Source organism: Colius striatus, chromosome 3 (assembly GCF_028858725.1).
Source record: "Colius striatus isolate bColStr4 chromosome 3, bColStr4.1.hap1, whole genome shotgun sequence".
Taxonomy (NCBI): domain Eukaryota; kingdom Metazoa; phylum Chordata; class Aves; order Coliiformes; family Coliidae; genus Colius; species Colius striatus.
This window is the reverse complement of record NC_084761.1, coordinates 93665914-93691140: the sequence shown is the minus strand read 5'-3', so window position 1 is coordinate 93691140 and position 25227 is coordinate 93665914. Positions and strand designations below refer to the sequence as shown.

At 43.9% G+C, this 25227-nt stretch overlaps 1 protein-coding gene across 2 annotated transcripts in view; it reads left to right on the top strand.

The window, feature by feature from the left end:
* Positions 1–15429: 15429 nt before the first annotated feature.
* ST3GAL5 (ST3 beta-galactoside alpha-2,3-sialyltransferase 5) overlaps positions 15430–25227 on the top strand; it is a 30955-nt gene continuing 21157 nt past the window's right edge. For both annotated transcript variants that reach the window (XM_061992745.1, XM_061992744.1), the window contains exon 1: positions 15430–15517. In XM_061992745.1, the coding sequence (XP_061848729.1) occupies positions 15481–15517 (37 nt within the window). In that variant the 5' untranslated portion in view covers positions 15430–15480. The remainder of the gene's footprint in view (positions 15518–25227) is intronic.

Genomic DNA, 25227 nt, shown 5'->3' with positions numbered 1-25227 from the left:
GCCCCCAACTCTAAATGCACACCCCTGTCTCCTGTCTCTATTACTAGTGCAAGTTATGGGTGCCCACTGGCCCTTGTGTAACATCCACCCAGATCTAAAAAAGTGGAAGAAAGTAGAAGGAAGCTCTTCTTCCCTGAGCTGTTGAATCAAAATAATCTGATTTAACAATGGCTTGGAGTGGTCTGCTTTTGATGAGTAATCCTCAGTCACAGAATCCTTTCTATTGGAAAAGACCTTTAAGATCATTGGGTCCAACCACTCCCCTCACACTGCCAAGCCCAACACTAACCTGTGTTCCTCAGCACCTCAGCTACATGGCTTTTAACTATCTCCAGGGCTGGGGACTCCACCACCTCCCTGGGCAGCCTGTTCCAATTCTTAAAAACCCTCTCAGTGAAAAAGCTCTTCCTCATTTCCAATCTAAACCTCTCCGGGCACAAATTGAGCTCATTTCATCTTGTCCTATCCCTTGTTACTTGTGGGAAGAGATCGAACTCCTCACTATGACCTCCTTTCAGGGAGTTGTAGAGAGTGATCGTGTCTCCCCTCAGCCTTCTCTTCTCTAGACTAAACACCTCCAGCTTCCTCAGCTGCTCCTCATCTGACTTGTGCTCCAGACCCTTGACCAGCTTTGTTGCCTGTCTCTGGACATGCTCCAGCACCTCAATGACTTTCTTCTGGTGAGGGGCCCAAAACTGAACACAGTGTTTGAGGTGTGGCCTCACACTGCATTCTCAGAATAGGGGGGAAGAAAGAAAGAAAGAAGGAGATGTTCTGGACCTGCTCAGAAGATGCTCTGGTCATACATGGGCTATATGCCTGACCACAGGATGGCAGACAGAAGCACATAGACGTGTCATGTGGTGGATCCCAGACCCCTCTGCCCTGCTAGTCTTGGCACTGGCAGGGGAATGTACATTTGCTGGGGTAAATGTTTGAGAAAATAGTCATGTTTCTGGAGAGGCAGAATCAGCCATGGGATTTCTATGCTCAGAACATGAGAAGTGTCAACACTGCCCAGTGCTGTGGTGATAAACCTGTGCTCTCAGTGCTTGTATCCCTCCCTTTCGGGCAGCAGTGAGCAGCCTCACATCTCCACAGTATGAAAACAGGACTGTTTTGCTCCATCCCTCATGTGGCTGCCATCTTGCCTGGTGTTTTCTTTCAAGCTTTTAAATTGTTTTGTCCTGCTTTGATTCCTATTAGGACACAGTGAAACTGTGTGTTGTGGACAGCACCCTTTATTTCATTTATTATGCAGTTCAGGGAAGTAAAAGAAACCCTTTAACAGATCCTCAGCAGACCTTGAAAACCCTGCATAAACTCCTGACACGACCAGGCACTATTTATTCACAACATAACACAAAGCAGGACCCTGTCTGCTCGTGGCACTTTGTCAAAATATGCTCTTCATGCTTTTCACAGCTGAGAAAAGCCTTGATGGGTTCTGGTAATTGTTCTTACGTCTGCCAGGCAATGCTAAATCAGCTCTTTCCTCCTTCTCATTACTCCTTTGGGCTCACAGAAAGCAGAGAAAATACAACACATGGCAATAAAACCAGAAGTGTTTGGGCATGTTTGGTTGGTTGGAGGTCAATGGTCACCCTTCAATGTGAGTAAAAAAATCTCCCCTCCTCCCAAAGCAAAGCCATAGAATTTGATTTCAGGGCAGCTCCCTGGGACCTGCCCTGCAGATATGATTGTGGCTCAGCAGCTGCAGCACTGCTGCCCAGTTGGGAGTTCTGTATAATATGGCCAGAGTAAACCTAGGGTGATTTTCTATTAGGTAAAAACAGTTTTTGGAAAGCATGCACTACAGCCTGCACATCTGCTCAGTTTCCCAGACCTTACCTCTGCTTGAAAAGAAGCTCTCTCAGCCCTGGAGCAGAGCTAACAAGCACTTTCCCCTTCTACAACAGCTTTACATCTTCTCTATCAGACTGACAGAGCTTGTACCTGGCAGCTGTAGCCCTCTCCATTTACCAAATGTGCCAGTTGAGCCTTACTTGTAGCAAGCTGCCATTCTGCTGCTCACACCAAGTATTTTTTGCCATGGCTCATCTTGAATACAGCCCAGGTACCAGATGTGCTCTTGGAGGCTCCAGAGAGGAAGAGGCAGGAGGTTTCTTTCAGTCACAGCCTTGCTAGCTCCTTCCTTTTGCACTCTTTCAATCACTGCATATCTGGTTTGCCTCAAGCAAAGCTGCTGGGATAATGGTGGTAGTTTTCTCAACAGTGTTTTTCTCTGTTCACAGCAGACTGAATCAGTGAATTCACCAGTTCTGATTTAGTATATTGGCACCCCAAATTGACTGTATTTTGTGTGTCTGAAAATGGGCATGAATGGACCTAGGCTTGCCATGACTTAGCTGCAAAATACTAATGTATCTCATTTAAATGTATGCATGGATGAAGGTCAAGTCAAGGGATTGCTTGTGAGAACTTGACACATCCACGTTCATGTACAAGTCCGTGGAACCTGACAGGCTGCAATCGTGGTGCTGAGAACTGGGTCATGTCCTTGCAAGGCTACTCTCTGTCATCTTTGAAAGGTCATGGGGATTGGTGGAAAACCCCTACAACTGGAAAAGGGCAAATGCCAAACACATTTTCAGAAAGGGCCAAAAGTTCAACTTGTGGGAAACAAGTGGGACAGTCTTGCTTTGGAATCTGGGAAAACTGTTGAGCATGGCCTCCTGGAGCACAGTTCTGGGCACCTGAAGGAGAAGGTGGTGGGGAAGAGATTGAGATTTAATGAGGTTAAACTGTGACTATCAACCTGATTCCCTTCTATGACAAAATAACCGGATTTGTGGATGAGGGGAGAGCAGTGGATGCCAGTTTGACTTTACCAAGCTTTCAACAGTGTCCCCAACAACTATCCAAGTTATGATGTTGTGGTCTAATGTGGGACATGAGATGGGTAAAAAAGTGCTTGGACTATCAAGCTCAGTGAGTAGTTAGTGAGGTTTACTCTTCCTGGAGGCTGCTAAAAAGTGCAGTGCTGCAGGGGTCTGTCCTGGGACCTGTTCTGTTTAACATCTTTATCCATCATCTGGAAGAGGTGACAGAGTGCACTCTCACCAAGTCTGCAGGTGATACCAGGTTAGGAGGACCGGTCCATATGCTTGAGGGCAGGGCTGCCACTCAGAAGGAGCTACACAGGCTGGACAAATGGGATGACAGAAACCTTAGGAAGTTCAAAAAGGACACATGGGAAGCCTTGGGCTGGGGAAGGAAGAAACCCTGGCAATCACACAGGTTGGGGAATGACTGGATGGGGATCAGCTCTGCTGAAAAGGACCTGGAGTCTAGGTAGACAGCAAGCTGCATATGAGCCAGCAGGGTGCCCTAAAGCAAAGAAAGCCAAAGAATCCAAAAGGATTATAGGCCATTGATTTAATGAGGCATCTGGAGGAGGCCACCAAGGTGGTTGAGGGCTAGAGCACATGCCTCAGGAGGAAAGACTAAGGAAACTAGAAACTTGCCCAGCCTGAAGAAGAGATTCCTAAGAGACCTGACTGCAGGCCCCAGCATCTGTAAGGAGGTCATCAAGAAGTTGGAGCCAGGCTCCTCACTGAGGTCAGTGGTGGGAGGATGAAGAGACAGCAGGCGACAGCTGAAACGTGAGAGGTTCTGATTGGATATAAGGTGAAACATCTTCACTATGACAACACCCAAAGAGTGGAGCAGATTGCCCAGGGAGGTTGTGCAAACTTAATCCTTGGAGATTTTCAAGCCCTGATAGGATAACAACCCAGTCTGACCACAAAGCTGCCCTTGCTTTGAGGAGCAGATTGGAAAAGAGACCTCCTGAGATCCATTTGAACCTAAATTGCCGTACGATCCTAACAGATGTTGTTTTAGTTTCTCTTCAGAGTAGCGTATCTAAAGGTGACAAGGTGACTTGAAAGTTATGCTTAAGTGATAAAGAATGGCACAAAAAGAGTGTGATCTGTGCTATGTATGTAAATAACTCTTTTTTTTATGCCCCTGCTTCAGAGCTATAGAATAATGGAATGGTTTAGATTGGAAGGAACCTTAAAGCTCATCTTGTTCCAAACCCCCTGCCATGGGCAGAGCCATCATCCACTAGACCAGATTGCTCCAAGCCCCATTCAACGTGGCAATATGCCAAAGTTTACAGCAGATTTGCTAAGTAAACAGGCTGCTCAAACCCACAGTGCTGTAATTCAAACCACCAGATGATAAGTGCTTATGTACTTTACTCTGAAGAAATCAACTAATCTGCCTAAACAAAAGTCAGCAAAACAAAAAAAAAAGACAGGTTGTATCAGTGATTTTAGTGGGTTTTAAAGATAACTGCAATGGGAGCTGCAGAAGAATGAGGCATGTTCTGGGATAACAAAGACAAAAATTACCTAAGTTCAAAAGAAAACTTGCTAAACAAACCTTCAGACTTGCTCCATTTGTTTGGTGTTTTCATAGAATCATAGAATGGTAGGGGTTGGAAGAGACCTTTAGAGATCATCCAGTCCAACCCCCCTGCTCAAGCAGGTTCACCTAGATCAGGTCACACATGAACACGTCCAGGCCAGTCTTGAAGACCTCCAAGGAAGGAGACTCCATACCCTCCCTGGGCAGCCTGTGCCAGGGCTCCCTCACCTCAACAGTGAAATCGTTTTTTCTTATGTTTAAATGGAACTTGTTGTTCCAGCTTCATCCCATTCCCCCTTGTCCTGTTGCTAGCTACTATAGAAAAAAAGAGATGTCCCAACCTCCTGACACCCACCCTTTAGATATTTGTAAATGTTAATGAGATCTACTCTCAGTCTCCTCCAGACTAAACAGCCCCAGTTCCTGCAGCCTTTCCTCATAGGGAAGATGCTCCAATCCCCTGATCATCTTGGTGGCCCTGCACTGGCCTCTCTTCAGCACTTCCCTGTCCCTCTTGAGCTGAGGAGCCCAGAACTGGACACCCGACTCCAGGTGAGGCCTCACCAGGGCAGAGGAGAGGGGCAGCAGAACCTCCCTGGACCTGCTGGCCACACTCTTCTTGATGCATCCCAGGATGCCATTGGCCTTTAAATCGATTCAGTTCCCATCTTAACACAGACACTTCCAGGAAGGGCTGGGACAAGGGAGAAAGAAGAGGTAGAAAAAAAACCAGAAGAGTCTTCCTTTTGGCTCAGGCTGACAGGACAGTATTTAATACTCGCAGGAGTGGCAGCTCACAGACAGTCTTGTGGCCAAGCTATGTCTCAGGGCCAGCTGAGTCACTGAGGACGAGCTATGACAATCTGTTTGTCACAGCAGGCTGGGTGCTCTTCCCAGGCTGCTTCATGTGCTCTTCTCTCTTAGATTTCTTAGAAAAACCCTTAGACACCTGCAGTCTCATAAAATGATTTAAAGTTGTACTTGCTCTCTATTACTAATGCTTTGTGGCATTAGATAATTGCTTAATTGAGCATTTAGGAAAGCATTAATATATTTTCTCTGCAAATGCATTATTAATATATACATTACAATCTGTGCTGTTAAGGCTTTGTACAATTGTTAATAGACCTAAAATTATACGAACTCATGAAAATATTTTCTTCTAGGAAAAAGAAACTCAAAGGGACACAAATTGTACCTGAACTATGATCACTATAAATTAAATATTTGTACTGATATTTCTTTACTCCATCAGTCCTAAGCCTGTCTGCACCAGTTAAAATGGGAACTATGAGTATTTCTATCCTGTTGCCCCTTAATTCACGAAGCCAACTTAGACATTTGAAGAGTAACAAACTGCTTTGCATCCACCCATTTTGAGCACTGACTTCTCCATAACACAATGTATTATTTTTTCCCTGTAGCAGCTATGTAGGGCACAAATCTGATGAGGAATGGCTGAGGGAATTGGGGGTGTTTAGTCTGGAGAAGAGGAGGCTGAGGGGAAATCTGCTTGTTCTCTGCAACTCCCTGACAGGAGGTTGTAGTGAGGTAAGGGTCAGTCTCTTCTCCCAAGTAACGAGTGACAGGACAAAAAGAAATGGCCTCAAGTTGTACCAGGAGAGATTTAGATTGGGAATTGAGATTTTTTTTTTTCACCAAAAGGGTTGTCAAGCATTGTAACAGGTTGCCCAGAGAAGTGGTGGAGTCACCATCCCTGGAGAGATTCAAAAGACACGTAGATGTGGCACTTAGAGACATGCTTTAGTGGTGGCTGTGTGTACCAAAGTTTGTAACTGCAGCAGCAATCAAGTTAACATTCAAAGATTGGGTCTAATTGTTCAAGCCCTCTGACTGGATTGTATTTGACATAACTGTATCACCTCAATCAATGACACTTGGTCTCATTTGACTAACAGCTGGTCTGACATAACCTGTTCAGAACTCACTGTACTCTAAAGGACACACTGTGTGGGTCAGCAGCGATGGAACACGGTCTAATGAGTTGCCAGTATGGGGGCCATGATGTCAACACACACCAGGACTAGTAACACTTTGGCCTCTCTGGAGAAAACAACTAGAAAACAGCTTCTTACACTAGCAATATGGGGATGGATCAAAAGGGAGTCAGAAGACCCATGACAACACCTCAAACCAGGAACTGTAGTAGGATAGGCTCTGGAATCAATTTTTACACCTCAAGTGACAGTGTTCCAGAATGGAATGATGCTGTACACCCTCAGCAGACAAATCAAAACATGCCTAATGCAACTCATGTTGGACTGGAGCAATTAAATACATAATTACAGCAACATCAAAAGTGGCTTTGCAAAACAGACTAACTCTAGACTTATTATTACTGCATGAAAATGGAGTGTGAGGATTTTTGACTCTGACCAATGATACTTCTTGTATCTGTACACCAAATGTAACTACAGATCTTAATAAGCAACTAGGCCATAGAAAGCATGTGGCAAAAGTCAGTAGAGATCTTAGAAGTATGGAGGGTGGATGGCTGAACAACCTTTTGCATGGATTTTTTCATTTGTTGCATGGTTTTCGTTAACAGGATGGCTACAAAGCCTATTGCAATCTTCAGGAGCTTCAAAACAGTGTCAGCAAGGCTACAATACCTGGAGCAAGACCCCTTTAATGTGCCTAACTGTGATAATGAGCTCAAAGAGATACATGCTAAACATATATGATTATGTTCCTCAACTCTCCACACAGATCATGTTAAATGTCATCCCAGGGAGGAGGCAGAGAAGTTTAGGGTATAAAAGTCCCCAGGGATAGGAAGACAGAGCCCTTTTAGCCTTTTGTTCTTTGAGTTCGTTTAGTGCCTTTAGCCTTTTGCTCTTCAGAGAAACTCTTATAGACTTCTGAGCATTTTCACTCTGCTTCTTCTCCATTTAACTTAGAGAAAGAGGTAGCAGGAAGAAAGAGACTGCAGCTCTAGATAAGACAGTTGATGGTCTGTACTGCTCCATCCAGACAGGGATGCCCTCTTGGTAAAATCATAGAACCATAGAATGGTAGGAGTTGGAAGGGACCTTTAGAGATCATCTAGTCCAACCCCCCTGCAGAAGCAGGGTCACCTAGATCAGGTTACAGAGGAATACATCCAGGTGGATTTTGAAAACCTCCAGAGGAGAATCTCCACCCTCCCTGGGCAGCCTGTGCCAGGGCTCCCTCACCTCAACAGTAGTTTTTCCTTATTTTTAAGTGGAGCTTTTTGTGCTCCAGCTTTTGTCCTTTATCCCTATCCTGTCACTTGAGACAACAGAAAAAAAGTGCCACCCCATTCTCTTGACATGCATCTTTTAAATCATAGAATCACAGAATGGTAGGGGTTGGAAGGGAGACCTTTAGAGATCATCTAGTCCAAACTCCCTGCAGAAGTAGGGTCACCTAGGTCAGGTCGCATGGGAACATGTCCAGGCGGGTCTTGAAGACCTCCAAGGAAGGTCTTCATAAATACTTGTGTTAATGAGATCCTCCCTTAATCTCCTCTTCTCCAGGCTGAGGAGCCCCAGTTCCCACAGCCTTTCCTCGTATGAAAGATGCTCCATTCCCCTGATCATCTTGATGGCCCTGTGCTGGACTCTCTCCAGCACTTCCCTGTCCCTCTTGAGCTGAGGAGCCCACAACTGGACACAGGACTCCAGATGAGGCCTCACCAGGGCAGAGTAGAGGGGGAGAAGAACCTCCCTCAATCTGCTGGCCACACTCTTCCTAATGTATTCCTGAATGCCATTGGCCTTTTGGGTAAGAATCGTGCTTTTTGCTCTGTAGTGAAGAATCCCCAGGGTAAGTGTTGCTGCCATTTTTATGCCATATTAGAGCGATTGCAGTAAGTGTATTTATCAACAGCAATCTCAAATCTCTTCTATCACTTTAATAAATTACCTATTCTCCAACCTTCTGAAATCGTGGTTCACAAACCAAATTCTCACCCTTGACTTTGTGAAAGTGTTTTCAGTGAAAGTCCCCAAGAAGGAATCTGACAGGCAAACTCTGTCACACTCTCATCCTTCACGTGACACCGTAGCAGTGCTGGGTTAACAGCTGGACTTGATGACCTTAAAGGCCTTTTCTAACCTCAATGATTCTTTGATTCTGTGTAACATTACACCTTCCATCTAGGTCATACTGCACTGACAACTTGCATTCCCCTGGCAGTGAGAAAGTACACCTACAAGCATTCATTTGTTTTTAATGCTTCTGGAAAGAATACATTAAAGATTTTAATGAGGGGGTTTTAAAATCAAACTAGTGAGCAGTGCCAAAAAATGCATGTGGGTTAATACCAAGGTACCTGAAACAGTGAAGGAATTATGGCAAAGAAAAAAATGAGGTGCAGAAATCCTACAGAATTATCTAATCACAGAATCTCAAGGACTGGAAGGGATCTCCAAAGATCATCTAGTCCAACCCCACTGCCACAGCAGGACCATAGGAACTCATCCAGGTATAGTCTGGGGGGATTGTAACAGTTGGATAATCTGGGGTTGGGAGGTAATATTATCAAGCTCACTAATAATAATCATTAGAACATGAAAACTGCTGCTGGGTCAGATGAAAGCTCCATGTAACAGCAGTTATTGGTATGTGAATAGAAAGACAGCAAGAGCAGGGCAAACATGTTCTTTATTTGCCCTAAATACCTTCCCAGCTTCAGCAACTTTCAAGTCAGGAACTTGTTGAGCTGGATCAAGAGTATTTGATGATATTTCAGATACTTTTTAAGCCTGTGCACAGTTTTGGTATCCACAATATCCTGAAGCATAAACTTCTTCTGGCTTAACTATAGACTATATTTCTGAGTTTCCCAAGATCTGCTTTCATTTGATGCACTTCAGCTCTCATGTCTGGTAAATTACTGAACAATCTTGATTCTGTGTAGGCATAAAGGTAGCTTGGATCAGCCAGCTTGAATAAAGATGGTAGGGACAAGTTAATGCAGCTGGCAAGCTACTGCCAATTATCAGAAAGAGGTGCTGCAAGTTAATCAGTTGGGCCCTGGGTGATCACATGGGCAGAAGCAGCATATAAGGAGGTAGCTAGCAAAAGAAGGGTGGCTTTGAGTGAACTCTGTTGGTTGTAGTATGTTGCCTGTGTCTGTCTCTGCATGTGCATTACCTAGATTCTCTGTCTTTGAATGACTATTGCTTGCACCACTACAACAATTTTGTTCCTTATTTGAACCGCTGAAGATTTGATACAGATTGTGATATTATCTCTCCTCCACGGCACACTGAAGAGACCCAACTGAGGTAGTCATACCCCACCTGGAAACCCTCCTATAATTTCTCATCATTCTATTCAATTTTACAAAACCTTCTCCAGTTCTACCACATTCTTTCTGAAATGGGGATCCTGGAACTGCACAGAGTTCAAGATGCAGGTGCAACAATGGCACAATTATTCTTTCTCTTTTGGTCTCTATTTCTCTCCTAACAGACTTTAACAATAAGGCTAAGAGTTCTCAGCTTCCTTTTTGCTCAAAGCTGAGCCCTGAACTGATGTTTTCACCAAACCAACTCTCATCACCCCAAGGCCTTTTTCCTCAGTGGTAAAAGTAAACTCAAATTTCCTCACTATGTATGCAAAATCAGGGTGTTTTTGCCTCATGTATTTTCTTTTTGATTTTAATTTTACCTGCCACTTAGTCACTGAACCTATTAGTAACATGAAATAATTCACAGTTTTTCTATTAGCCCCACCTTGAATAGCTTAGTATCATTAGCACATTATGGAAATCCCTATTCACCTCTGTTTCTATTACTTATTTCTCCACATTTCACATCCATTAGCAGCCTATTTTTTTTGCATCCTGTGGAGAGGAATCTTACTGAGTGCTTTTGGAAATCATCACAAATAGTTAATTGAATCTTCCCTAGCCCATGAGCTTGTTGACTTCTTCAAGGTAAGTGGGTAGATTTGTGAGATACTGATTTGTTTTTCAAAAGCCATGATTTCCCCTAACATGGCATCTTCTCCATGTGTCTACTAAGTCTTTTCTGTTCTAGCAGAATTTCTACTTATTTATCTAGTAAAGACACTGGGCTTCCAGGTCTACAGCTTCCAAAATCTTCTCTGAAATCCATGGTGTCACACGAGCAACTTTCCAGCCCCTCGATGTTGAGGCAGTGAGGAGTTAGAGACCACAGTTAGTACCTGAACTTCTTCATCTGTGAGCTTCTTGAAAAGTTTTGGTTGAGCATGATCTGGTCTCAGCAGTTGGCTGCTGCTCATTTTGTTAAAGGGTTCTTACATCTTTTCCACTTACACTTTAATCTGTTATCATGAGGACATCAGGGAACTGGAACATCTTTCATACAAGGAAAGGCTGTGCGAACTGGGGCTGTTTAGTCTAGAAAAGAGGAGACTGAGGGGGGATCTTATGAATATTTACAAATATCTAAATGGTGAGTGTCAGGCAGTTGGGACGTCCCTTTTTTCTATAGCAGCTAGCAACAGGACAAGGGGTGATGGGATGAAGCTGGATCACAAGAAGTTCCATTTAAATATAAGAAAAAACTATTTCCCTGTTCAGGTGAGGGAGCCCTGGCACAGGCTGCCTAGGGAGGGTGTGGAGTCTCCTTCCTCGGAGGTCTTCAAGACCTGCCTGGCCATGTTCCTGTGTGATCTGATCTAGGTGGGACCTGCTTGAGCAGGGGGGTTGGACTATATCTTTAAAGGTCCCTTCCAACCCTGCCATTCTATGTTTTCCCAAACACTCTCCTTAAAGAAACTTCCCAGTATTGGAGTTTACCCAACCTCTTTCATCCCATTCTCAAATGTAAAAGACCATTTATCTTTTCTTTTATGGCTGTGTCTTCTCCAGATGTTTCTTCTGCATCTTAATCTGTTTGCCTCATGTAGCAGTCAAACTCTCATAGGCTCTACGATTTGTTCAAGGAAAGACTTGTATCTTCTGCAAGTTGACCCTGAAACCTCTTTCTGGCTGCTTATCACAGTTCTGTATTTAACCCATCAGGTTATAACCTCTTCTCTTCCTAATTTGAACACAACTTCTGTTTGCTGAAGAAAGTCTTCTTCATCTAGTAATATCTCTTAACATGCTTTTTACTGTCTTCCTTTCAGAAATTCTCTCTTCTTGGTCAATTGGTTCTGCTTTCAGAACAGCAGCTTTAAACAGTCTCCGTGCTACCTGTGAAGATTCAACTCTTTTGTATGTTCCTTTTAGGCCCCTTGTAATGAAAGATATATCTTGTTCTATATTGCTTCCCTTTTTTACAAAGAAAGCAGAATACTACTGATTTTCTCAGTGCTACAAGGGTGTTGAATCTCAGGATATTTTTATCAATATTATTACACCATTTAGGACCATTTAGGAGTAGTTTCTAAACAGTTAAGATACAGCCTCACTCCCTCTCATGAAATTGACTCAACCAACTTTTGAGTCACAGAAGTCACTTATATGTAATACATAACAACTGTGATTGTTCTCTTTTCTTATGAGCTTTCAAAACCTGAGCCTATTTTCCCACTGAGATTAGTAATGTGGCTCCTGCTTCAGTTTGAAAGAAGATGGGCAGGTCATGGTTTCACACACTGTTCATGCCAAGGGGGTATATGCATAGTGCATAATTATTCCAGTAACTGGTCCTCTGTCAGCATAGCTGAGGTGTGCAGGTTTCTACAGTCAAGTCCCATCTCCATTACTTTGTCTGTTTCTAGAATTTATTTAGATTTCTTTGTGCTGGCACTAAGCACCTGTCATTAATGGAAACAGAAGTCATCTTCTAGGTAAGAGAGTGAGATTGGACATGAAGGTGATAAATATCCATGTGGTTTTGCTTGTCCATCATGCAAAATTGGCAGGTCCCACCTACACAGATGACTAATGTCATTATATATACTGTTCTAAGTATGCAATTTATGCCTAATCACAGGAGAAACTTCACTTTTTAAAACTTCTGTGGAGAACAGCCTGCATTTTTAGCAACAAACACCTCGTTACAAAAGCACTCTGTTGAAAAAATGCTTCTCCTATGAACTACAGGGGGACTATCTAAATATTTCTTCTCTCGTACAGCAGCAGTGTCACTAATTTGTAATTCATCCATCAATCAGAATAAACATTAAAGCATAACACAGTTTAATAAAGCCATTAGAGCTGTGCCACAGAAATAATTACAAAGAGAGAGCCATTTACTTAACTGGAGCAACCTTTTAAAGTGATGACTTACCTTACCCCACCTATCAAAGTAGGACAGCTAGAACATGGGAAGCAGCAGACACCATGATTCAGACTCTTTCCTAGAAGGTAAAACTGATGATTGAACTCAGAATGCATTTTCCTTGTATTGACTTAATTATGCTCAGAGCTGAGACCCCCAAGGTCTCTGATTCAGTAGCTGGTTGCTCCTCTTCACTGGTGAAAACTCAGTGGCATCCAGGGTCCCAGCTCTCGTACAGAAAAGTTTATGGAAATGGCTACACACAAGTTCACAGTTAACAGGTAAGTAGGTAATTCTAAATAACTCTCCAACTGAGACAACAACAGATGTGCACAAACCTTAAAACCAGACTCAAATAAAGAACTTTCTTTTAGCAGCTGGTGCATATGTCAAAGGGATGGCGTTTTCAGACTTGCTTAAATGAACAACTGAGGATAAATGTTGCGAGGCTTTCAGAAGGGTTCTGATGCCCAGCTGCCATTGATTCAGCAAAGTGCCCACATGCACTTAAAAGTCTCTTTCTGTGCCTGAACTGTATGTTTAAGCATTTAAACACCTCTGAGGGAATCACTAAGTCAGTAACCACAGATCTCAGAGATCACAGGAACTACTCTCACACAATGTCTGATGAGATGCTGCCTCTGTCCATCCACCCTTCCAGCACCACCCAGCAGCACGAGCTCCCGTTGCAGGTACCTCTCGCCTCCAAACCCCATCCCGTGGATCCACTGCCTCCCCTCACAGGACAGTGGGTGGTGTGTCTGAGCCCATCACACACACGGCAGGAGCTGCCAGCAGCACACGCCAGATAGATTTACTGCCATGATGTGCTACACGTCACTGTGGACACTGCTGTACTGACATACTTTCAGCAGCAAATATAGCAGTTGAAAACTGATTTGAACCTATTTCTAACACTTTTGCACTATGGTGGAAATGAACATATTCTGAAATGTTTTATGCTACTTCTTTTTTTTTTTTTTTCCTTCCAAAGATGCCATTTTTTCTCTTACATAGACGGTGCTTTTTTCCTCAAATTTATTAATGTTTTATTTCTGATCCACTGAGATCACCACTGTATTTTTAAAAACCAAATGAATATAATGCATCTTTGTTGCAGACATACTTCTTCAAGGCTGCTTGCAAAGCCTTGTTGTTTCCTAGCTGAAGCCTGACGTGATGTGCCCTGTGATACCCTTGTGCACACTTGGCTGTACAGTCAGTCTTTATTTACAACTTCTGGCATCATCTGGAAGTCCACGCTAATGAATAGTTGCTTGCAATTATGGAGGACTAGTGTTAAGAGCTAATCCTAAACAAATCTTCTGTCCTCAGTTATGCCAATGGATGAAAGAATGGAGAAGGATATGTTTTGTTTCTGTCACATATAGATTTTCTCTTGAATTGTACAAAAAGTCATCAAGGATCTGTGCTGACTACAAATCAAACCACCATACAGGCAGCAGAATGAACACAAAAGCAATATATCATCCATTGTAGAGACTAGGGGATGTCTTTTAGCAAGAACCACGAAAAAAACCACAATACATAGATAAAAACCACACTTACATTTATATTGCTTAAAACTGAAACGCATGTAAACCATCCTGCTTCAGGACATGAGTTCATCCCTTACTTGCAGTGAGGGAACACATGCACTCATCACAAAATCATATGTGTTGCAACGTGCAGCAGTCTCGTCATTGGGAAGCCATGTGTACCTGTAGCACATCATCCTGTTTTAACTGTGATTGACACCATGGGCCAGTTTTACCCCACCTTGTCTTACAGAAAGTCTACCCCTGTCTCTCGTCTTACAGCATGCCTTACCCCTGTCTCTCCCGACATGGCTGCTGTAGTGTGTTACTGTAATACCATCAACTCATATAGTAACAGCTGCTGCTATCTGGAATTGCTATTTCTGTTTTGCAGCAACCCCCTAGGTTAGGGAGCAACTTTCAGATACCATAGCAATAAGCCAGATATTAAACAAAAAAAATAAAAGAAGCAAAAAGCTTCCTAGCTGGCAGAGTCTGTAATGCCTTAATCTGTTTTCTTGCTTCATCAGCTCTCTCCCGCAGCTGGCGCCCCGGCTCTCCAGCTCTGCTCCAGTGGTTTTCCAGCTCTTTTTGTTTTTTTTGGTGGTTCAACTTGTGACTTCTACACCCGTGGCCAGGCAGGTCTCCAAGGTCACTTTTCCTCTCTTGCAAGTCAAGCAGCTGTTCGCTTGAGTCTGCCACTGAATCAGACACTTCTTTTTTAACGCTTATTGTGGTCGCGTTGGGGGAATCTTGTCAGGAAAACGAGGCTGCAGAGAGGCCCGATAACCCTCACGCGCCCAAGCTCCTGGCACAATAAAAGCTGATAAACTCCTGGCGTTTTGAGACCCATCTCGTATTTTTCACAGCGGGGAGAGTGAAGGAGCGGCACAGGCTGGGAGAAACGAGGTGAGGAAGAGAGGCGGCCGGGCTTGAGGGCACGAGGGGACGCGAGTCTCTCCCACGGCCTCCTGCCTGTGGGGGGGAGAAACCTCCACGCCTACAATTTCTCGAGGAACGAAAGGTGTCGAAACAGTTCATTTAGCGAAATAACGCCACGAAACGCCAGCGAACGGGGAGGTTTCGGCCCTGCTACCAGCAGCCCGCCGCTCCTCGCCCACCCGCCGCCTCCCCTCAGCACCGGGCAGCGCAGGCCCCGCTCCCCCGCCCCGCTGCGGAGCCGCGCTCGGCCCCCATTGGCTGCGCCCCGACACGTGCCGCGCCGCTCCCGCCCCCTGCGCCCCCCCCCCGGCCCGTGTTCCCCCCTCCCTCCGTCCGCCGGCTCCCGCTGAGCCGTTACCTGCGGCGGGGCCGCGCCGCCATCCCCCGCCCCGATGCGGAGGCGAGGCGCCCGGACCGAGCCCAGAGCAGGTAAGGCGGCGGAGGGCGGGGGGAGATCCGCTGCCCGCGGGTATGAGGCGACGGCTTTGGGTAATTTTAGGGGAAGGAAGGAAAAGGGTGGGTTTTTTTTGAGGGAGAGAGAAGGCTGGTGCGGCAACGCGGGGCCTGCGGGCGCGGGGAGCCGGGGTGCTGAGGGGGCTTTGCCCACAGAAGCGCCGCGGGGTATCTGTTAGTGCCGAAAAGCGTCTGAGGTGCCGCTGCGGCGTGAAGGCACCAATGTGTGGGGGTGTTTTCTGAGGGGGTGATGGGTCCCGGACGTATTTACGTGCCAGGGGGCCGCCGCTCCCTGAGAGGGCTGGGGGTGCCCGAAGACCGACGGGGTCATCAGGACCAGGCCACGACGGCCTCCCTGCTGCCGTGGGGGGCTGAAGTGTCGAGGATGTGCCTCAGCAGCGCCTGTACTTGGAAGTCTCTCCCGGGGAAGACAAGGAGACACCAGGACCGGGGAGGTCTAAGGGCAGTGAGGTGGCGGCTGCGAGTTCTTGAGATGGATGATGGAAAGTCAGGTCTGTCTTGGGCCCTTCCTGAGAGAGAGAGGAATGTAGCTAGGGCTGTCTTGAGTTTTTCCTCTCAGCTGAAATTTATACATGTCTGCGGGCTGCCTTTTGGTGGTTGACTTTGTCTTTTCCTGCTCTGGAGCGATACAAATGCAAAGTAGAAATAACTTAGGCTTGCCAAAACCTTCTTGTTTGCTGCAGTGTTGCTCAGAAAAGAGGTTTTTTTTTTTTGTGGTGAGCTTCTCTGTGGTTATTTTCTTGTTGTTTTCTTTTTTTTGCCGTTTCAGTAGATAAGATCAAAATATGGAGGAGAGATGTTTATTTTGTAGCTCTCTTTGTGAATACTTCCCATTCATTTCCATAACTAAAATTACTGAGAGTGAACAGGTTTCCTGTGGTAAATAGCTGTTTTTGTCTCATTCTGAGAAAAACAGTGAATAAAGATGCATATTTCTTACTTTTCTAAAGAAAACTTTAAGAGATAAATGCTCTCTAGGTGTCTAAAATGAATACACTTTTTAAAAACACAGCTTGTGATGGGCCTCTACAGATGCAGTTCAGAGTGGTGTGTGGTGTTCCTGCAGACTCTGTTGTTCCATCTGTTTTGCTGTAGCAAGATCATAGCATCGTCATGGTTGGAAAAGACCTTTAAGATATCAAGTTCAGCCACTAACCTCCCACTTTCAAGCCTGTCACAACCACATCACTCAGCACCTCAGCTCCCATCACTAAACCAAACCATATCCCTCAGCACTTCATACGTGAATATCTCTAGGGATGGGGAGTCCACCAACTCCCTGAGCAGCCTGTTCCAATGCTTAATAACTCTCATGGTGAAAAGGTTTTTCTTCATGTCCAATCTCAACCTCCTCTGTTGCAACTTGAACTCATTTTCTGTGTCCTCTCATTCATTACTAGGGAGAGGAGATCAACCCCCACCTCACTACAACTTCCCCTTCAGGTACTTGTAGAGAGTGATCATATCTCCCTTCTAGATCATGCAGCAAGAAACCTTGAGTTGTCTCCCAAGCCCTCTGCTAGCCAGACAAGAGGCAGCAAACGCAGGGAATTTCATTGAAAGGTCAAAGAGCAGCTGGAGATTCAGTGCATGCAAGCGCTTTGGTGTGTTGGCTGCTTCGTTGGGGCTGATAAGAAATGGGCTCTTCCTGCCTCTGGTTTCCTGGAAATTGTTGAGGTTTAGCATCCACCCTTCTGTAGGTTTTGATTGATTCGGCCAAATGACTGACAGGCAGTTAGGAGCAGGATGTAGGAAGACAAAGTGTGATGACAGAAACTTCCTTTCGCTAATGAAAATGGGCTAAAATACTTCATTTTATTTGCTCTACATTTATATGCTGAGGAAAGGCTGCGGGAACTGGGGCTGTTTAGTCTGGAGAAGAGGAGATTGAGGGGAGATCTTACTATCATAAATATCTAAAGGGTGGGTGTCAGGAGGTTGGGACATCTCTTTTTTCTATAGTAGCTAGCAACAGGACAAGGGGTGATGGGATGAAGCTGGAACACAAAAAGTTCCATTTAAATGTAAGAAAAAGCTATTTCACTGTTGAGTTGAGGGAACCCTGGCACAGGCTGCCTAGAGGGGTTGTGGAGGCTCCTTCCTTGGAGGTCTTCAAGACCCACCTGGACATGTTTCTATGTGACCTGATCTAGGTGAACCTGCTCCTGCAGGGATGTTGGACTAGATGATCTCTAAAGGTCCCTTCCAACCCCTACCATTCTGTGATTCTATGATGAATGTGGAACGGGCCAAGATGATAGAGTTGGGGTTATTTTGACGAGTTATTTTGTTTAGATAAGAGAGCCTGGAAAAGCTAAACAGGTCTTGAGCTTTGATAAAGGCTAACTTGCTGAACAAAACCCAGCCAACGCTTCAAACTTGTTATGGACTACTTTTTAAATTGCAAGTGAGTCTGAAAGAAACTGAATCAAACACAACAGTTTAGAGCTGCTATACGGGAAGTACGTCTGGTGCTTCAAAACTGCACAGTGGCAATTTGGACACAGGGCTTCTGGACCACAGAGGAGTCTCCCTTCTCTCATAAGGTCATTCACAAATTATTAAGGACTTTCTTAGGAATTGCATAGGCTGTTATTTTCTGGTACTTCAGTGGGAAGGCTATTTCTTTGCTGCTCAGGAATCTTTTGCTCTCAGCTTGTATTTATTTACTTATGACTGCTTTTTCTTGTGTGCTAACATTGTCCTTCTGAATTGTTTGGCTTCAGCTGTGGCATTTACATGTTTGGTGTACCTAAGGACGAATTCTCACCATGTTCTGTGAAGCTAGACAAGCCAAGCTCTCTGTTCTCCTGGCGAGCAGCTCTTCCTTCACCCATCCCACCAGCTCTCTACAACGCGTTAGGTCTGAAGTCTTAAATTCAGAAGTTAAGCACTCAAATTGGTACCAGCAACGTTCTTTGCTCTCTTGCAATTTCCTTTTAAGCCTTTTTTTCATAGGAAGCTTTTGGCATCTCCTCTTTTTCTTCTTTAGGCTTGTGTGATGGGTTTTTTTTTTTACCATAATCTCTTGGAGTGTTAGATGACATTGTGGTAAAAATGCTGCTGTGCTGTTAACATTGTTCCATAATTACCAGTTGTTTGGTGCTATTCTGCTGCATAATTCAGATGTAATATGAAACATCTTTGGCCGTGTAAGTCTTCTGGCATCTTTCCTTAGCCCAGTAAAGACTAATGCTATGCTCTGTCTTTTGCTCTCATTTCTTTTAGGGAATATTTATTCCTCAAACTTCCCATGTAAGGGGAAAGACCTCATTTGGTCTGGCTTCCTGCTGGGGGCTCAAATGTCTTTCACTTGTGCTAGATGAACTCGCCTGTCTAGTGATGGGCTGATACACTGTGTGCCCTTCCCCCCAGCCTGGCTGGTGTGTCTCTTCCTCAGATACCCAAATAGCAGAGTGGAGCAGCACATCCAGGAGTGCAGGGGCTGTGGGCCTGACGAGGAGGATGCGCTCAAAGGGCATGTGAGAGATGTGCTTTCTGAGTAGCAACTGCCTGCTGTTATGTTGCAATTCATCCTTCCTGTGTGTTTGCAAGCTTCAGCAGTTTCTCCTTCTCACAAGAGTGACTTACCACAGGTTCTGAACACCCTGATCAGACAGGCCAGTTTCCTACACAACTCATATAAGAACTGTTTTTTTTTCTTTTTTAAAGAAGGTGAGTGGGGTTCGGAAGGTTTGTCTGCAAGAAATAAACTGTTTTATTTAAAATGCCACACTATTCACAACTACAGTACTTTAACTGACCTGTTTCTTCCTGCTTGGCTGGAACACTGACTTTCCATGGCTCATTTGGGAGTCAGAGAATTCACCAATTCACACATTGTTTTCATCTGTCACAAAGCATCAGCTGTCCTCTTAAGTGCTGAAGCACATCTTGTTGATATTTCTTATGTTTATGCATTATGGATTTTTGTTGTTCCTTGCTTTAGAGCACCTGAAAGAGGTTTCACACAAAAGCTTTGAAAAGCTTTACTAGAGAAGAGTGTGCCAAGGCAGAAATGAAATCAAGAGGGAGATCCCTGTTTTGAATGCTGAACTATCGTTTAGAACCTCACTAAGAACGCTTTGCCTTATTTTAGTAGCACTATTAACATCCAAGAAGCCTTCTGTGAATGCTGCTGAAAGGAAGTGATGGTCTTGCACTCTGATAATTGGACAGGATTTGAGCTGCAACCAGTTGTTTTGTGTTCAGTCTGAATGACCCAAGGTTAAGAGCTGTATTTCTACTTCCTAAAGGAAATGAATTGGGCAGCAGGACACAATAATGTAAGATGATTAATGATTTCATGAGTTGGTTGGTATTGCAAAGAGGATGTTAAAATGAACCATTGAACAACTAGAAGAAAATGCAAATAGAGCATCATAAGGCAAGGAGAGCATAATGATGATGTCTCTAAGGTATGAGTGCTGCTTGCTGGTATTCATGGCTCCAGACAAAATAATTTTCACCTGTGATCCTGTCGGTGCCTTTGAGAGTGTCAGTCAACTACTCTGAAATTTTCATTTGCTCCTCACTTCACTTTATTCCCAACTGCATTCACATATTAGGGTTCCATACTATGTTCTCATTTTCTGAAAAGAATCTTGACCGAGTGAATTGCAGATGATACAAATGTTTTTTACTACTTGTTCTCTGATTAAAAAGCCTTACCACCCAAAGAATATTTTGTAAGATGTGTGATGCACTAATGTAATCAGTGCCCTATTGTAGGTGTCTATAACCATATTATAAGCTGAATTTCTTTCTGCCATCAAGGATGTATTCTTTCTATTGGCTTTATTAAGTTAATGAAAACAGCAGACACTTCATCAGGGCAGGCATGTCTGTCAAATGCTTTTTTTCATTCAATAGCAAAAAGTGCTAAGCAGATGATATTAGATGAAAGCTAGTCACAGAATCATAGAATGGTAGGGGTTGGAAGGGACCTCTAAAGATATCTAGTCCAAGCTCCTTGCTGAAGCAGGTCCACCTAGATCAGGTCACCCAGGAACACGTCCAGATGGGTTTTGAAAACCTCTAGAGAAGGAGCGTCCACACCCTCCCTTGGCAGCCTGTGCCAGGGCTCCCTCACCCTTACAGTAAAGTATTTTTTCCTTAAGTTTAGGTGAAACTTCTTATGTTCCATCTTTTGTACGTTACTCCTTGTCCTGTCACTGATACTACAGAAAAAACTGTTGCAGAATCCACTTGACAAACACTTTTCAAATACTTGTAAGTATTACTGAGGTCCCCCCTCAGTCTCCTCCAAGCTGAACAGCCCTTGTTCCTGCAGCCTTTCCTCATAAGGAAGATGCTGCAGCCCCCTGATCATCTTGATGGCCCTATGCTGGACACTCTCCAGCAGTTCCCTGTCCCTCCTGAGCTGAGGAGCCCAGAACTGGACACAGGAGTCCAGATGAGGCCTCACCAGGGCAGAGTAGAGGGGGAGAAGAACCTCCCTTGACCTGCTGCCCACACTCTTTTTGATGCATCCCAGGATGCCATTGGCCTTCTTGGCCATGAGGGCACATTGCTGGCTCATGGTTAGTTTATTGTCAACCAGCACTCCCAGGTCTCTCTCTGCAGAGCTGCTCTCTAGCAGGTCAACCTCCAGCCAATACTATTACCAAATATCTGAATGTGGCAAAGTACCAGCATGACTGTGAGGATTATGTACTTGCAGGTGAAGAAATAATTTACAGAAGTGTCTAATTTTTAGTTTGAGCTTTTCCTCCATTGAGAAGCAGTCAATCCCATATCTGCAACAGCTTACTGCCTGCTCTTCATCTTGTGAATGTTTCTAAACGGTAGGATGATGGTGAGAGGATTATTTGAAGGCAATTAACCATCAATTAATATATTGCTACAGATTATAATGCAAGATCCTCTCATGCTTCAGCATGTCCTGGATAAGTCAGCCTCAAATCTTTGACATCTTGGAATTTTTCCTTCATGCTTGTGCTTTTAAGAGATTTTTTTTCATGCACTATTGAACAAGAGTCCTAAAGTGTCTCCATGTTCATTGTCTTACAGAAAGAGATTTCCCCATCAGAAACAGTTCCTTTAGGATAATTTGTGTGTTCCTTTTCTCTGCTTTTTCCTGATGGGCCAATGGGCCCACTCAGTTTAAAGACTTTTACTTTCCTTATACAGGTTTCAAATCTAATTTCACCATCTGGATGGGTTTTCAGTTAGCTCTCTTGGTCTGTTAAACCTGTGTTTATAATTTGGCTTAAAACTTTGGATTCACTTCTGCAGAAATCATTGGGAAGCGAGGCAGTCCTTACTGTGGTACAATTTCAGGAGTGCCTCTTGCTAGAGGATGATCATCTGTTGTTCCAGGTCGATTGTTTAATTCTTTAAGTTGTTAGAGAATATATTTCCAAGTTGTTTTGATATTTAAGAAATACTGTGTTATGGATGGATAAAAATACCTCTAATCCTTTGCAATTTTAAGGTAGCAGTTTGACTGTACAACACCTCAAACTGTGGAGTCCTCTGTGTATAATAGGTTACACAAGCAACAGTCCTTAGCTTTAGCTTTTTAATTCTTTGTCTGTCATTATTTCTCCCTGGTTGCTTTGAGTGAGGCTTGATTCACTGTTGATTTTTAAAAATGGAAAGTTTATAATCTTTTTGAGACAGAGAGAGGTTATTTGCAAGACTTCATTATGGTTTATTGTTTCCAATGAAGAGATGATGAATTTACAGAGTGTTGTGAGGATGTGAAGGTATCATGGATTGATCAAGAGAAGACTTGGGAGAGCTCTAAAAGAGGGACACCCCTTGGAGGGCTTGTGAGCAGCCTGTGAAAGAGCAGATAAGCTGCTAAGAAGCACAGAGGAGCAGAAGAAAACCAGTGAGAGTCACAGAGAAGCCTCAAACAGAAGCTATTATGCATACGACCCCAAGTTCTTGCACTACCCGTTGCTTCCCCAGAGGAATTGGGATGGGCTTTCTGTAACCTGTGGTAAAAATAAGGCAAGTTGAGACAAAGGGGGAAGAAGTGTTTGGCTTCAGTTTTAGCCTGTGGAAAGTGAAAAAAGGTGTTTACTCATGAATTAAATTGTTTTCTTTTTCTCAGTATTAATTGACAGTAAATAATGTTACTTAAAACATCCCTGAATCAAGGCTGATTTTTCCCATTAAAGAGTTGAAGAGATTTTGAAATTGTGGGAAGGAACTGGGAGAGTTTTGTACTGTTTTCTGAATCATTTCTTTTTAAATTTTAAAACTTATAATTTTCTTTAAGAAACCCCAGAAAATACATAAATGGAATCTTCAGCTGAGAGACTTTACTTAACAGGTGGCCCTTAAACATTTTCTCCACCAGTTTAAAAAAGAAATCAACCACAAAAGCTTACAACCTAATTAACCATTCTTTTCTTCTGTTTTTACATCTTATCTCTTACATTTGATCTCTGTGTGTTTCAGTACTGCAGAGGTAAACCAAATTAATCTGAAATGTGTTTTACCAAGCTATTTTTAATGTTGTTACATAAATTAATAACATTCTATTTAAATATTTGGAGTGATTTTTGCCTGGGCCAGGTTTTTGGTGGTGGGGGGAGCTACAGGGGTGGCTTCTTTAATCAAAGATCTGCCAGAAGCTTCTCCTGTAGCTCACGAGGTTAGGGCCAGTCACTTCTAAGATAGACCCACAGCTGACCCAGGCCTGGCTAGTTAGTGACTGAGGTAACACCTCTGAATGATGTATTTAGAGAAGAGGTAGTTGTGCCACAGTTGCTAAACTTGCAGCAGCAACAGGATGTGAGAATGTGAGAACAACATCTCTGCAGACACCAAGGTCAGAGGGGAAGGAGGGTGCTTAGGCCATGAAAGAAAAACTCCCCTGTGACCTGTGGTGAGGACCATGGTGAGGCGGGTTGTCCCCCTGCAGTCCATGGAGGCCACCGGGGAGCAGAGATCCACTCGCAGCCCATGGAGGAGCCCACTTGGTGGACACCTGGCTAAGCCACCACAATATTGTATCAGTCTTGATACAATACAAACTGGAAACATCCTCTGTGTAGGGTTATGGTTCTGGGGGCTTAATGAGAATGTGGTGAGGGATGTAGGTATGCCGTGTACTTGTGTGCAGGCTGGACTGGTCCTGTCTCTGTGCCTGTAACACCAGTGGCACCTAAGCATCCGGGCTGAGAGTCCTTGTCTTCAAGTAAACGCAGATGCTGTAGACAAATTCTCAGGGTGTGGCATTAGTCTTGTACAGCTCAACACATGTTGCTTTTTAGTTTTTAGCATTCTCACATAAAAAGACATTATGATGATTTAATTGCCTCTGAAATATTCCACATGTGGAGGTTTTGTCTACTTCGGAATGACAGTAAGACAAAAGTAAATTACAGTGCTAAGAATAACACCACAAAAAGCTTTGGAGTGCATTCCTGATGATGGACAATTCAGCTTTGCAGCAGCTTTACACAAATCCCTTAAGTTCAGTAGATGAAAAGCAAATTGAAGTCCCTTGAGTCCTCACTCATTATACCACAATGAGTAGCTATGGAAACATCAATGCAAACTGTGATTGTAATACAGCAGCTCTGCTGAGATGTCTTTTCTCCACCAACTGAGACATTTGCGTTTATGGCTTCCAAAACAACTGTAGCAGTGAAAGGAGATTGTGGTGTTTGGCAGTGGTGTTTGTATGCAAACAACAAAACCTGGATGCTATAGATAAAGCTTGTCTTTAGTGCTTGGTTTCTGAACTGCCATGGTTTTCTGTAAGTGCATAGATGGAGCTGTGGGGAAGGTGTGCTTTTTACTGCTGGCTGTGCTTTTCTGAGCACTCTTGAGCCATTCCAATTAGTGGAAGGTGTTTATTGACTTAGATAAGAGTTCAGGGTCAAACCCTGAGTAATTGAATAAAACTGCTGTGCTGGACAGATGTATTAGGACTTGATAACAGCTATCTATCTGTCTGTGGTGACTTAATCACCTAGGAACCTAGTTGCAAATGAAATGAGAAGTGACATTGTTTCAGTTATAGAAATAATTAAACGAAACCATCCCGCATACCAGGTACAAAGAGCTGGACTCCCAAAGATATGCTGAAGTGATTAATTGCATTCTTGTTCCTTTTTGCACATGCAGGATGAGTGAAACAACCTTTTGGGGGATGACTGGGATTTATTTTGCTCAAAGACAGGGAAGACTTTGATAACACTTGTTTATTGCAGTCTTGCATTCCTTGCTAATCTTCTGTCTTCATCACTCCACCTCTTCAGTTATCTCTCCATCTTTCAAGTTTCCTGCAGCCTTCCCTTTTCTTTGTTTTGAACAGCTTCCTGAGAAGTGTATCTGTTTTAAGATCTCTGCATACAATTCTGTAGTAGGACCTTCTCACCCTTGGAAATGATTAAAAGCATGCTGTTTGCTGAGCACTCCTTCATACAATCATAGACTGGTTTGGGTTGGAAGGGATCTTGAAGATCCTCTACTTCCAACACCCTTGCCATAGGCAGGGACACCTTCCACTAGACCAGGTTGCTTTTTTGATTTATGCACAGAGGAGACTGGCTGTGTTGTTCTGTGCTGCAGAATGATTCCAGGAGTATGTTAGTGCCATTAGGCAATAAAAAAATGTTATATACATTGAGTATTCTTTCACAGGCAAGTCTTTCTGTCAGATTACAACAGAACCTGGG